At 33.1% G+C, this 14,223-nt stretch overlaps 1 protein-coding gene across 6 annotated transcripts in view; it reads right to left on the bottom strand.

Moving 5' to 3' along the window:
• The window catches only part of GRIA4 (glutamate receptor, ionotropic, AMPA 4), a 392,568-nt gene that overhangs the window by 375,674 nt on the left and 2,671 nt on the right, over positions 1 to 14,223 (bottom strand). For all 6 annotated transcript variants that reach the window (XR_001008469.1, XM_012002387.1, XM_012002385.1 and 3 more), the window contains one exon: positions 13,319 to 13,477. Coding sequence is in view for 5 of the 6 variants with exons in the window: in XM_012002387.1 (XP_011857777.1) it covers positions 13,319 to 13,477 (159 nt within the window). In the remaining variant the exon portion in view is untranslated. The remainder of the gene's footprint in view (positions 1 to 13,318; positions 13,478 to 14,223) is intronic.

The raw sequence follows: 14,223 nt of genomic DNA, 5'->3' as shown, positions 1-14,223 counted from the left end.
GATCAGGTTAGGCCATAATCATGAGTGTCAGGAATGTGGAGTTTAATTCTGTAATGATCCTAACAGGAGCGTATTGTGGGAGTTAATTTCAGTTATTATATTTCAACAAAATTTCAGTAAGTCCAGGGGACAACCAGAATGCCAGAATTTGGATGTTAAAGGTTTTAGAAACTATGTTATGTAAAGAAATGTTATTTAGCTTGAGAAAGCACTAAAGGGATGTGTGATACCTGTTTTTTAAAAATGCAACGAGTGTGAGTCATAAGAAGATTAACCAGATTTGTTTTGTGTTATTCAATTCTGGCTAAGAATTTGTTGTTACAGATATCCAGTCAAGAAACAGTCTCTCTCTCTTTCTCCCCTACTTCCTCCAACAAACAGTCTGCAAACATATGCGTACAGAACATTAATGTTCCAGACACTGTAATAGGCCCTCATGATAGAGTTTTTAATACGGTATCATCTTCGTTGTCACGGAACTCACAGTCCGTGACAGTGTTGACAGGGTTGACTGTCAACAGTGTTGACAGGTTATCTATCTATCTGCCTATATATGTCTGTCTGTCTGTCTGCCTCTCTCTCTATCTTCCAAGGCATATACAAGATACAGAGACTACCAAAAAGGAAATTTGATTATTTAAGCAAAATCTGACCAACATCTGTGTTGAATGGGATATCACATAGACATTTTTAAATTTATAATCACAGTATCTGTGCTGCTTTCCAAAAATAATGTGCATAGTCTAAAGGTATATATATTCTATATGTAGTACTTGTATACATATGTCTTACATATACATATATAATATGATTTTAGAAAAATCGAAGATGTAAAAACAACTAAAAATGTTTAAAATGAGGAGTAATGTTATTACTAAATAGTAAACTTGAAAATGAGCTTCCTAGTTGTCAGAGAAGATAAAGTAACATTTTGACTTAACAAACTTCCTATTAAGAAAGGAGGAGACATGCATGTTTTCTTGGGAGGAAAAAAGGGATCACTTTATATTGATGTTAAATTTTTGGAACAAAAAGTGATGAATTCCCTTTCAGACTTGCCTAGGAAAGACTGTATACATAGTTAAAGATTAAGTAATTAACCAAGGATAACCTAATTTCAAATAAGGAGGGAATAAAGAGTTATGAAAACTAACAAATTGCTCGTGAGATTTACTATGGAAGGTGCAATGTAGATGATCAAGAACTGAAAGGAGTAATGTCATACATCTGACTCTAACCCACTCTTTCCAAGAGCTTCCTAGTTCCAAGAAGTGCTGAGGAAGCAGCCAATGTCTGAACAGATGGGATTCTCCTGAGTGTGCTTGCTAGTTCACCTGGGCTTCCCAAAAGGGCTTTCTCCTACTTTGAGAGTGGTTTGTATAAGCATTTTCAATTTCTTTGGTCAGCAGACACTAAATGTTATATGCACCTAGAATCTATCTTCTATCAGATTTAAATTTATCAAAGTGCAATCTGACCAGCGCAATGTAGGTCTATTTGCACAGTCCTAACTTCTTTCTTCTAGGATGTATTTTCCTTATACTCAGCTCATATGTTAAATTGAATTTAACGGAAACAAATGAGAAAAAATGCTTAAGATAAACAAAATATGTAATATTTATTTTGGATCTACTATCCCATTGTCTTCATATCCTTCACTTGACTTTTCGCTAATATAACACAGGAAAAGTGTTAGCTATTTGAAGGACACCCCAAAGATGAATGAAGAGAAAACTCACCACCAATTTCTCATTCATTTATTCAAAGATATTTACTGATTCCTATTTTGCACCAAACATTGTGAGAGGTTATGAAGACAGAGTGTTTAAAAAGTAAGACACAGCTCTGAAAGTTTTTATTCTAATAAGAGATATAGATGATAAATAGGTAAACAAATATTTGGAAATAATAGTTACAGATTGTGACAAAAAAAAGCAAAGATGATCATTACATTGGCAATTTGATATAGAGTGATTGGTGTTTGGGTGTGGGATAAATTAGGCTACAGAGGTTAGCCAGCAAAGTTTTCTGAGATGGTGACGTTTAACCTGAGTCTTAAAGGTTCAGAAAACTCTAGTTAGGCAAATAACTGTATTGGAGGAGTCCAATAAAAGGGAATGGCAGGTACAAGGGCATACCAGAGTGGACCCCAGAATGGTGAACAAGACAAAGAAGTAGGCAAGAGTCAGTTCATGCAGGACCATGGTAAAGAGTTGGAATTTTATTCTAAAACAATGAAAAGTCATCGGAGGGTTTTAGGTACAGAAATAACAGTCTCTGATTTATAAATTCAGAAGGGTACCCCCTGCTCAAATATGTTAAGTAGATGGAGAAAGGTAAAAAGCAGAAGCAGGAGATTAATTATGAAATTATGAAAGTAGTACCAATTGGGAATGCAAATGAGAACAACTTTTCATTCAAGAACAAAAAATAGTTCTAGCCTTTGATCCAGCAATCCCATTACTGGGTATCTATACACAGGAAAATAAATCATTATAAAGATACCTGCACTCATATGTTTATCACAGAGCTATTCACAACAGCAACATCATTGAATCAATCTAAGTGTCCATCAGTGGAGTACTGGATAAGGAAAATATGATGTGTATATATATATATATGTAAAACAATGGAATATTACTTGACCATAAAAAAGAATGAAATTGTGTTGTTTTCAGCAACATAGATGGAACTAGAGGTCATTATCTTAAGTGAAACAAGTCAGACACAGGAAGTCAAATATTACATGCACTCATTTATAAGTGGGATGTAAGCGATGTGTACTCATGGACAATTGAGTTTGGACTAATAGACATTGTAGACTCTGAATAATGGGGGACGTTGGAGAAGGGTGGATGGTGATAAATTACTTAATGAGTACAATGCACGTTATTCAGGTGATGTATACTCTAAATGCCCTGACTTCATCACTACACAATCTATACATATAACAAAATTGCATTTCTACCTCATAAATTCATATAAGTAAAAAAATTAAAGTAGAACCATTGATTTGAACATGGAGGGTGAAATAGAGATGGAGAAAGTGAAAATGTAATGTATTTTGGAGGGAGAGGCAAGGGGATTTGATCAGGTGGTGAGTGACAATCAGAAGAAAGAAAAAAGAAGGAAATAATAGAAGGAGCAAGACTATCAGAAAGGAGTTAATAAGTGAAGAACAACAAATAGGACAGCTTCAGAAGACAAAGAGCAGAATTTCTGTCCAAGCTCAAATTCAGTCAAAAAAGAGCATCGGTTTTGCACAAATGTAGCAGTTCAAAGTACTTTTAAAAGAGCAGCTTATGCAAATAAATAGCACCAAAAAACCTCACAATGATCAGTTTCTAACGTAAGAAAATAAATTTCAGAAGAGTTAGTGTTACAAATATAAAATTAAAAATTATAAATATGTTAAAAAAAGCAGAATAACATTTTTATAGTTGTAAGGCTAGGAATGCCTTTTTTATGCTAACACAACACCCTGAAGTCATAAAGAAAATGAGTCACAAATTTGGCTAAATAAAAAATTTAAATGTTTGTGTGGCAAAAGACATCATAAATGAATCTGGAAGCCAAAGGGAAAGTGGAAAAATAATTTGCGACATCTATGACAAAGGGTTAATTTCTATAGTATGTAAAACACTCTCACAACTGAAAAAGGAAACATTTGCAAAGGAAAAGAACAGAGAAAGAAGGACACAGATCTGATAAATAAGAGAAAATTGTCTAAGCCTCCTAATTAACCTAAAATGTGTAAATTAAAGCAGCAATGAGAAATCATCCTCACCCATCAGGACAAGCAAAGATTCAAAAAACTGATAATCATTACTGTTGGCAAGTAATAGAAAAAAATTATTCTCACATACTGGTTGTTGTAAATTTAAATAAATTTTGAAAAGAATATTTATTAAAAGCATAAATCTAAATTATTTGATATAGCAATTTCACCTCCAGGAATTGATCTTGCAGGAATAGTCACTCAGGTACAGGAAGTTTTACTGTTGTTTAGTTTGTAATATCAAAGACCTGAATGTAATATCAAAGACCTAAATGTTGATCCCGAGGGGATTGAGTACATTAATAATAGAAAATTCATACCATGGCATGTTATGCAGCAGTACAAGAAAATGAAGCAGTTTTTAAATATCAAAAATACCTTTTATGATTAACAGAAATAAACCATTAATAAGATATAGCTTTAAAATATTATCTATTAAATACTTTTATTTCTAGATATATACTAGAAGCTTATGTTTAGAGTACTGTCTGTTTCTCCAGGTCTATACAGAAAAAAAAAGTCTGGAAAGATCTGTAGCAAACTGTTTAGTCCGATTAGCTCCAAGTGCTGAGATTAAGGAATATTCTAACTTTTTAAGATTTCTGAAGTATTTGAAATTTTTACAAGTATGTGTGAGTTTTAAGATAAAAATATAAAAAATGAGAAAATCACAGGGCATAATATATTTAAGGTCTGCTCATTTTGGAATAAACATATCAGCAACAAAAATAAGCAAATAGTGATTACAGCTTATAGTATAATTTTTGCTATTTCTGGAAAAACAGAGTGGCTTATTGAAAGAAGGAATATATCTCAAATATTTGTTATCTTTTATTTCTAACATAGCATTAAACTTTTATTGACAATATCAACAGTTTTCTTAAGTCAGAGGCACCTGATGATGCTCTAAAACTGAGCAATTTGGAGGTAGCGTGGTGTTCTTTAGGACACTCATCACCATATTTATTTGAAATCCAAAAATATGACCCCCCCAAAAAATAGAAACAAAATACTTGATAGCTCAGTAAATATTTAAGTGAAGCATTCTGAAACATAGTTTTGAATATCTGCAGTTATCCTGAAATCAAATAATTTTGCTATAAAAATATGTAGTCTGGCCAACTAATGAAGCATCCAACACTGTTTACATAACAGTTAAAAGAGTCATTTAGTCGTTTTTACAGTTGGTTGTGTTTATGACATGAATTTGGCAATATAAAGTAATGGGGGTGTTACCATTTAGGATTCTGAAATTTTTGTGCTGCGTTACAAACCACATAGAAAAATCAATATGTCCATATTTGTTGGAGTAAGTAAAAGTTGTGACAGAGGTAACTTTAAGAAAAACATCTTGATATCAGAATTAAGAGTTAACCGGCGACAATCACACTGAATGCTGGGCATTTTGTCAGTACTATACTGATCACGATGCTGTGGTATGAATGGCAGGCAAATAAATCTTCTATTGGCTAAGAAAACTGACTTTAAATTCAGATGCCCTGGATACTTTGTCGTCTTAGACAAATTTTCTAAGCTATGCAAATCTTCAGGTTCTTCATCTATAAAATGAGAGTAATAAAATGCCTACTTTTGAGTTTTGTAAGAACTGAGATCACAAAATCTGGTACACAGTACTCTTTATAGTACTTATTATTATTACAAGAGGAGGAATGAGTTTCAAAGAACAAGGAGTTGTCAGCAATGTCAAATCCTGCAAACTATTCTGAGACGAGGCATAAGAAATAACAATTGGATTTACTAATTTGTAAGTCACTGATGACCTTCAAGAACACAGTGTTCCAGGAGTGGTGATGGTAGGGAAAAGTAAATGGTGATAAAAATAGAATGAGCTGATGTAGAATATGTAACACTTTGGGTAGTAAGAGAATGAATAAAAATTATAAGATGACAATGTGAGAGGCAGAGGACCAAGCCAAGGGGTTTTCCAGCTAAGACACACTGATTATTTTCTATGTTAAGGAAGAAGGTAGTAGAGATGGATTTCATTAAAAAAAAATTCCTGGTTGGTTTCAAGGCTAAAATCTATTCTGCTTCTAAAATGATGAAGATGGGGAATGAAGAGCCTTTTGTTCATCTAATTTATGTGTGGCTCCTTTAGGGCTGAAGTACTGGGCCTTTTTTGTGACTGGAACTCATTGAGAAGCTGTTCAAAAGTTTGATTGTGTCTCTGTAAACACACACACACTGTGCACAAGTACACACAATTTTGCATAAAATTAGGAGAATTCATTGACCTCCTTTAATCTATCAATGAAACAATCCTCTCTCTGAATGGCCCAAAGATCTTAGATAAATTTACCCTCTCTTAAGACTTAAAAATAATTTCGATGAATATGGCTTTAGACTTGTGTACATGATTTAAAATTAACAATTCAATGAGAAGTCAAAACATTTTCTATGAAATATCAAAAAATCTATTTAAAGTGACTTTAAAAAATATAAATATAAAATATAAATAACTTGAAATGTTAAAATTGGCTCAGATATACAATTTCCATATGACACAGAAAATGAAATACAGATATAACTGATTTCTAACTATATGTGGAACATTTTCCAAATTATTTTCTAATATTCATAAAATTTATATGTGATATATGTGATTTATCTGTGTTAATAGACTAGGAAATCAAGACTTAGAAGTGTTAAGTAACTTGCCCACTATCAGGCTGCCAATTCAAACTCATCTGGCTCAAAACTCCAGAGGAGATTATCTCTCCATATCTCTAAGTGAAAGAACATTCTAGGCCAATATATCCAAAAACATATGTAGTATTAGAATCTTTATGGGGTTCCTTTTTTTTTTTTTTTCCTGGCCAAATACAAAAGAACATTCTGAAAAGAAAAGGAAAGACCTATGTTGAAGATATTACAATTACCTTTGCAATTCTTTCTTTAAACTCTGCAGTTGTCAACAAGGTTGAGCACTGTTTACTTGATAGTTTCCCTATCTTTTGGCTTCTATTAAATTACTCTTGCCTCATTTTCCTCTGAATTCTGTGACCCCTTGTCCTCAGCCTTCTTTGTTTTACCTGTTTCCTCTCTCTTCCCCTCAAACATTGGTTCTTCCTAGGGTTTGATTCTCAGCACTCTTGGCACTGCTTCTGCTCTCTTTGGGTGATCTCATTCACTTCCAAGTCTCCAAGGCTCACTGATCATCTGTCTTCAGCTCAGACTGAACCCAAAAGCTCCAGACACACATGTCCAAATCTCTACTGCACATCCCCCTTTGGATGTATTTTTAACACCTCAAAATCAGTAAGTCCATTGTAAAGTCACTCTCCCCACTCAGATCTGCTCCTTCTGTGCGTTGCTTCTTTACTCACTATCTAAACATTTGCCCAAGCCAGAAGACTGGAAAAACATCTTTTATTTTTACCACACTTCCCCTGCACCCTCCCACACAGACATCCAACCAATCATGAAGTTCCATCAAAAATTCTGCATTAGATCTGTGTGCTTTTCTCTTTCCTCCATGCTTCCACTTTTATCTCAGCAGCCATTATTCTAAATAGTATTACTTTAAGACTCGGTCAACCGGTCTTTTTTGTCCCATTTTGTCCTCTTCCAATTCATTCTCCCCCTTCAACCTAGCCTGTTCTTTATAAATGTCATTAATTGTGTTCCAATCATTTATGGGTCCCTCTTTGTATTCAGAAGAGTGTCCTGACCACAGCTACATAACCTCTGAGATCAACAGTCCCACCCCTTAGCACACCTCCTCTCCTCACATTCAATACTACTGCCAGACTAATCCATGTTCAATGGCTCAAAGACGCTTGGCTCTCCCACAACTTGGTGTCTCCTCATTCACCACTCCTTTGACAAGGCATGCTCTCCTTCCTTGTTCTTTTTCAAATGACTCAACTAGATCTTAACACCAGATCATGCAATATCATCCTTAGGATGCCATGCCAAGTTTGGTGTAATTATCCTTCCCGTTTCCCTGTCCATCCCTCTCCTAGCAATATTTCTCTGTCATAGCACTTTACCATATTGTACTGTAATCTTTACTGTAATCACTGACTTGTCTGTCTTTCCCACTGTACTATCAGCTCCTTAAGGTCAGCAACTACTCTTATAAGTTTTTGTGTTGCCAGCTGCTAGCATAATGTCTTGAATAAAGTTGCTCTTGATAAATATGTTTAATGAGTAAATGGATAATTCATTATCTCATCTAATGAATGAATGGGTGGTTTCATTACATAATATGACTTCAGCCTTCGCTCTGTCATTCACTGTCATGTGATTCATGAATAAGTTGCCCAGAACTGTGTTGCCCTGTTTTCTTCAAAATGTTGCAATTAAATTAGAGAAAAGATAAATGGCAATTCCTGTTTCTTTCTTAATTCAGGCAGGCTCAATATAGATGTTATCTTTTCTACACCCTTATGGCCTTCTGGCAAAAGTACTAGGATAGTAGGTATAAGAATTGGTTCAAGCTCTGGCTTTGTAGTCTATTACCAGAGAGTCTTTGGAAAGTAAAGTAACTCCTTTGTACCAAAGCTGTCTTAACTAGAACATAATTACTTTCTTTTTAGACTGTCTCACTATAAGATTAGCTTGAGGTCAAATAAAATCATATATACATATATGAAAAATATATAAATATATATATACACACACATCTATAGTTTTAAAAAACCTATGGGTTGTCATAAAGTGTAAGGTGTATTGTTATTTATCCTTCATTTTAAAATCCAGAACAATAATAACAGTACTCTAATAAGATTTTATACATATAAAATCTTATACATAGATTTTATCATATATATATATATATATATATATATTTCCCAACGTCAGGAAGTAAAATATTTCCTCCTTGAGAAATAATGCTTTCCAGATTGAAAAAAAATTAGGAATTTTTTTGACAGCTTTATGAAAGCTTCATCCTATGACAACTCTAAAATACATCAAATATATACAAATTATGCATCATCCTATCACTTAAGAAAGACAAAAACTGTAAGAATATGACTCATATCTTTGTCAATCTCAGGATGAAAAATTAAGGTAAGAGAGAAAACATATAAAACTAAAGAATTATTTAAAATCAACTTAGAAGCTTGTTACCAATTCAAAACAAGAAAAGTCAATGAGAATCACAGTTGAGTCACATCACTCATTTTCCTAAATATAGGCAAAGGTCAAATACTATTTAATTCTGGTATTTCTTTATTAGCAACTTTGCAGGTCAAGTCATCTGAATTTTATCTTTAGCATGTTTAAGATTATTATATTAGTCCAATGTAAACCCTTAGAATGCCCTTTTAGGACTTCATGATCCTGGAAGAGAAAACGTGCATAAATATTTAAACATAGTTGAATTAAACAAAAAATGTTATGTTATTTAGTACACAAAATTCAGTGAGTTTTTATTAAGTACCTACTTTATAAGTGGAAAATCCTGCAGCGCCTACTAAGTTTAGTGTCACATCTTCAATGTATTTAAATTAACTAAACAACTTTATTTTACATATACTTTTACAAGTACTTTGTAAAGTACTGCTCATTTTGGATACTTAAGAGTCCACAAATAAATCGTCCACACAGAATTCATATTTAACTTAAAAAAGAACAGCTTTTTCATCATTACTAGGGCATAATATTGATTCTATTTGTGATTTTTACCTTTTCAATCCATTATCTATTAAACAATTGAATAAAATGATTCCAGCTAGAAAAAGGGAACAAGGTAAAAAATATCACTCTTTAAAACAAGAAAAATGTTAATCAATTAGTCCTTTCTATCAAAATTTAAAAAGTTGAAAGTAGTCTATAAAATTCTCTTATTATTTCATCAAGGTGATAATACATGTGTACTTGATCCATTCTATTGGTACTTCCTATTGCCATCTGAGATTTAAATGACTCATTTCAGAATCTGAATATTTCTGGATTATATTGGACAGGGACTGCCTTTTTAAAGGGCTGATTCTTTTACAGGATTTCCAATGTAGCTGAATTAAACTAATAATCAAAATGACTAAAATATATTTATCTTTTGCAATATTTGGAGACGGACTAATTTAGCATTTTCATTATTACTTCCGGTCAAACTGAACATATATCATCCCCCAAACCAAAATATTTCTATCCATTAACTATTGAAAAATATGAGAAAACAGCCAGCTTTTGAGTTATTTCAAATTGTTTTGTGTTGGACATATCCAATTAAACTAGCATTTTTGTTTGCAAAGGTAACTATTTTGTTATTTACCTGTGATGCAACAGTATGACATTTTAATTAAAGAAGGTTGCCTATATTAAATTTATTTTTTAAATGTCCATTGTGTCATACTTCATATTTCGGATACATCGCAACAAAAATGTATACTTGTAATTATATCTTGAAATTTGACTACAAGGGCTATTACACTCATTTTTTTTTGTTATTGTAATAGGTCATAATTTTGTATTATCTGTATTTCACATAATTTTAGCTTAATATTCATCAAAGTGTGACTTTCCAACAATAGAATAATTGGAATAAACTGTAAGCCAAAATTGTTCCCTCCTCAGGAATGTGGGATTTATACCCAAAATTATAAGTTTAATCAGGTTTAGACTTATGAGGATGTAAACTCTATACATAGAATAGTTTATCTTACCATAGTATTCTTAGAGCACTAATTTAGTTTTGAGGCAGATGAACCAGCATTAAATAAGCTGTCCCCTAGATAACCAACACGCTTTATTCTTTGTCTTTTTTTTTTTTTGAGTATACATTCCACAAAAGAATTAAACATATACTGTTTAATGGTCCTTATTCACAGAAAGACCAGATCCTGCAGTTTCACAAGGAACCACTGTAGAAAAATCATGACTAAAATAAACTTAACCAGCCACATATTATGTCTTTATATTTAATCTAACTTTACAAATTTAAAAATCCAGTTCATCTCATGGTGAGGAGTAAGTTTCATATAAATTCTCTAGAACATTAAATTTCAAGACCTATTTTTACCCTTTTGTACTCAAAGGCATAGAGCTTGATAAATGAGGTTGCCTTATGTTTACTGCTTACGTTTTACCTTTAATTAGATTGGAAAATCACGAGTCTGTATGGTCTTGGTCAGTCCATTCAACAAACACCAATCACCTGACCCACACTCTGACTATTGATTTTTTTTCCCAAATTCTGCTTAGATTTGCCTTAAGGATGTTCAGCACACTCATTTGTCGAATTAACTTTCCTTTTCTCTGCTAGAAAATGTTTTCTCCTTATTTACAATTTGTTTTCTCAAAAAAAATTTTAAACATATGCAAAATCAGTTGTACGTGATTATAACAAATATTAGATCACTAATACTGCATTATACTTGGATTCTAAATAAACAGACTTAAAGTTTACTCGTGTCAATTTTCTCAATCCTTATATGTTAAAGAACAGCATACTCTACGTTTCATATTTTTTCTACTTTTTAATTCTGTATGCAACTTGCTGATATTTATCGTGTTTACAAGTCCTTTACCAGTAACACTTGATTTCACATATATTTTCATTACATAAATAAAGTAATACTAGTTACAATTATCCCAAATGAGGTTAACAAACAAAAAGGAGGAAAAGAGGATTAGCCTCATATAGTTTACATTGGAAGTCACAATACAAACTTTAGAATATTTAAGATCTTAATTTGTAAAACTGAATCAAAATAAAACAGATATATCTTCAACTTGTAAGGAAATCTTTCAAAAGTTAATAATAATAATATTTTAAAATAATTACTATTGATAAAGTACTTTCACATGTATTTGGATCATAGATTACTTTTAAAGGTAGTACGATTTGTACTGACAGAATCTTAGGAGAGACATGAAACAAATACTTAAATAAACAAATAATATTTAGGTTTTAACAAGAATGCTTTCCTTAGAACTACTCAGAATGTTGACATCCCTTTTAAAACTCAGAACATAAAACTAATAATGGAGGAATTTTACCAAAACGACTACCCACAAACCTTGTTCTAATTTATGTGTACTTCTGATTAAAAATAACTCCCTTTTGCTTTAATGCAATATTGATTTTATCACCAAATATGTCAAGAGATTTTTAAAAATTAAATAGCAACTCATAGAATCTATAGCCTTCCTGAAAAACAGTATAATTCTACACTTTGCAAAAGTGACACATGCTTCAAGCTCCTCATGAAACTAAGTTCTAAAAAGAATTAACAGTTAAAGAGACACCAAAAATTAAGAAAAATTAATCATGTTATCTGCTAGATGAATTAACAGCCGACACACACAAATTAAATAATTTAAGTTGATGAAACAGATGTCCTCCAGACAAATTTTAAAACATTGTTTTCAATTTCACTAGTTTCTTTGTTCAGTACACTTTCTTGTACTGAAAGAATTTTAAATAAAAATGTACCCAGCTTCATATGATAAAAAGGCTTTACAATTCAGCTTGAACATTTTATTAACTGTGAAAACATGCAAAATTTTATGTAGAAACTATTCCTGCTTCTTAAAAAATCTATAGTCATTACCTGAATTTATTAATTGAGAACATTGGTAAATTAGCATATAAATGTGAGGAGATATTTGAAACATGCACTTCTTTCCAAAAGGAAAAGGCAATACAACTGCTATTGACTGATCATGTTTCAATGTGTTTTAAACTAATATGCAGAGTTGATTGTATTTTTTTTTTACGTTAAATTATACATTATCCTGGTGAGAGTAGAAGGAATTGTACAACTGCTTTCTTATGGCATTAGGTGAGCTCACCCGTTTAGTTTCATTGTGTGGGATAGTAGATAAAGCTGGGTTGGTTGGTGAATTCAGGTGAATGGGAGCCTAATGTGATTTGGCATCGAGGTAAGGATTCATGGAGTTATATCCACAGGATATATGCATTACGTGATAGTAAGAGGCATTTACAACCCAGAATATAAGGGCAGGGCAGCCTCAAGTGACATCACCAGATCATCTGCAGCGTCAACCAACCGACTCAAATATATATCCTCCACACCACCACTCCCCTCTTTTTCTCACTATTAGCAAGCCTTCCATGGCCTTCATCAATGTAAAAGAGCATGTGTCTTCTTTAAATGCAAGACCTATGCTTACTCAAGTGAAAAGCAAATAAGAAAAACCAAAGCAACAGAATAAAAAACTAGCTTGAGCACAATTTTCACTAAATTGACATTCAGATGATAGGAATAACACTAAAATGTTAAAGGAGAATTTAACTTGGATGATCCAGACAGCTAATGAATAAAAGAGAAAGTCAGGAAGAAGCAAAGAGAGGGAAGAGAAGAAAGAAAAGAAAAAGAAATTAAAGAAATTAAAGAAAAGAAGTAAATTAAAGAAAACAAAAGAAACCAGCTAAATATCCCTGAGATGAAGTCTTGTTTTTAACTCTGATTTGTCCTGAAACCAGGCAACTGTGGGAATCTTGAAATTCCTTCTAAAAAAAATTAAATAATAACAAAGAGGAAGAGGACTCTATTGCTTGGTTTTAATTCTCTTCTCATTTTTCATAACTTATGTTTTACTTACAGGCATTTGTTACAGCAAAACTGTTGGCTGTCTCAATGTTGTCCACATGAGGTACCAAATTAAAAGGAGCTTCCGACGCATTGGGGCTGGTGTTATGAAGAAAAATTGCTAATCGAAAAGCAGTGTATTCCTGATCTGTGTTTCGGATGAAGAGGCCACCTATTAAAAACAGCAGGAAAAGCACACTCAATGTTTCCTCTTGTAAACATTATACCCACCCCAAGCACAGTCAAATCTACTGCCATTCACAAGCACATACAATTAAAGAGCTATACTTGCCACATCTAGGGAGACTGCCCTTTGTCCCTAAGGTGCATGCTTAGTAGTGTTTAGAGCAGCTCAGCTTTTCCTTGTCCCAATGTGTCATGATCACAATGACCTCTGAGACCATTAAGTGTATGTTCCTTTCTCTCCCTTGCCCTCCCCGTGATTCCCAGCACACTGCTACATCAGCCACCTCAAGGCATCTCTCTCTAAGATGCATGCAGATGAGCAGAAAAGAGATTTACATTAAAATACGGAAATGAAGGGATATAGTGCCACACAGGGAAGAGGGAAATCAGAAAGAAGAAATGAACTTTATTTTCCTGCAGCTCGTGGACTCAGCCTAATTAACTCCGTTTTGTGCACAATCCACGAGAAATGATGCAGTGTTGAGGCTGGGCTTAGCTGGAAGAAATTCAATAGCTGCGTCCCATTAAAAGACAGTAGAGGAGAATAGCAAGAAAAGCCAAGGATGGAGGGTGTCCCTGGAAATAGAGTCGAGGTAGAGAAATACGGGCAAAAGCTTCAAGAACAAAACAAAATAAAAGGGGAGAAGCTTCCTGGAAAGGGATCTAACTTTGGAATCTGCTAACCGGTAGCAAGAAAAGGCAGGGAGTACGGGTGGAAATGTCTTTTTCCCC

Source organism: Mandrillus leucophaeus, unplaced genomic scaffold, assembly GCF_000951045.1.
Source record: "Mandrillus leucophaeus isolate KB7577 unplaced genomic scaffold, Mleu.le_1.0 Scaffold685, whole genome shotgun sequence".
NCBI classification, from domain to species: domain Eukaryota; kingdom Metazoa; phylum Chordata; class Mammalia; order Primates; family Cercopithecidae; genus Mandrillus; species Mandrillus leucophaeus.
The sequence above is the reverse complement of the archived record's forward strand: the minus strand, read 5'-3'. Positions and strand labels throughout refer to the sequence as shown.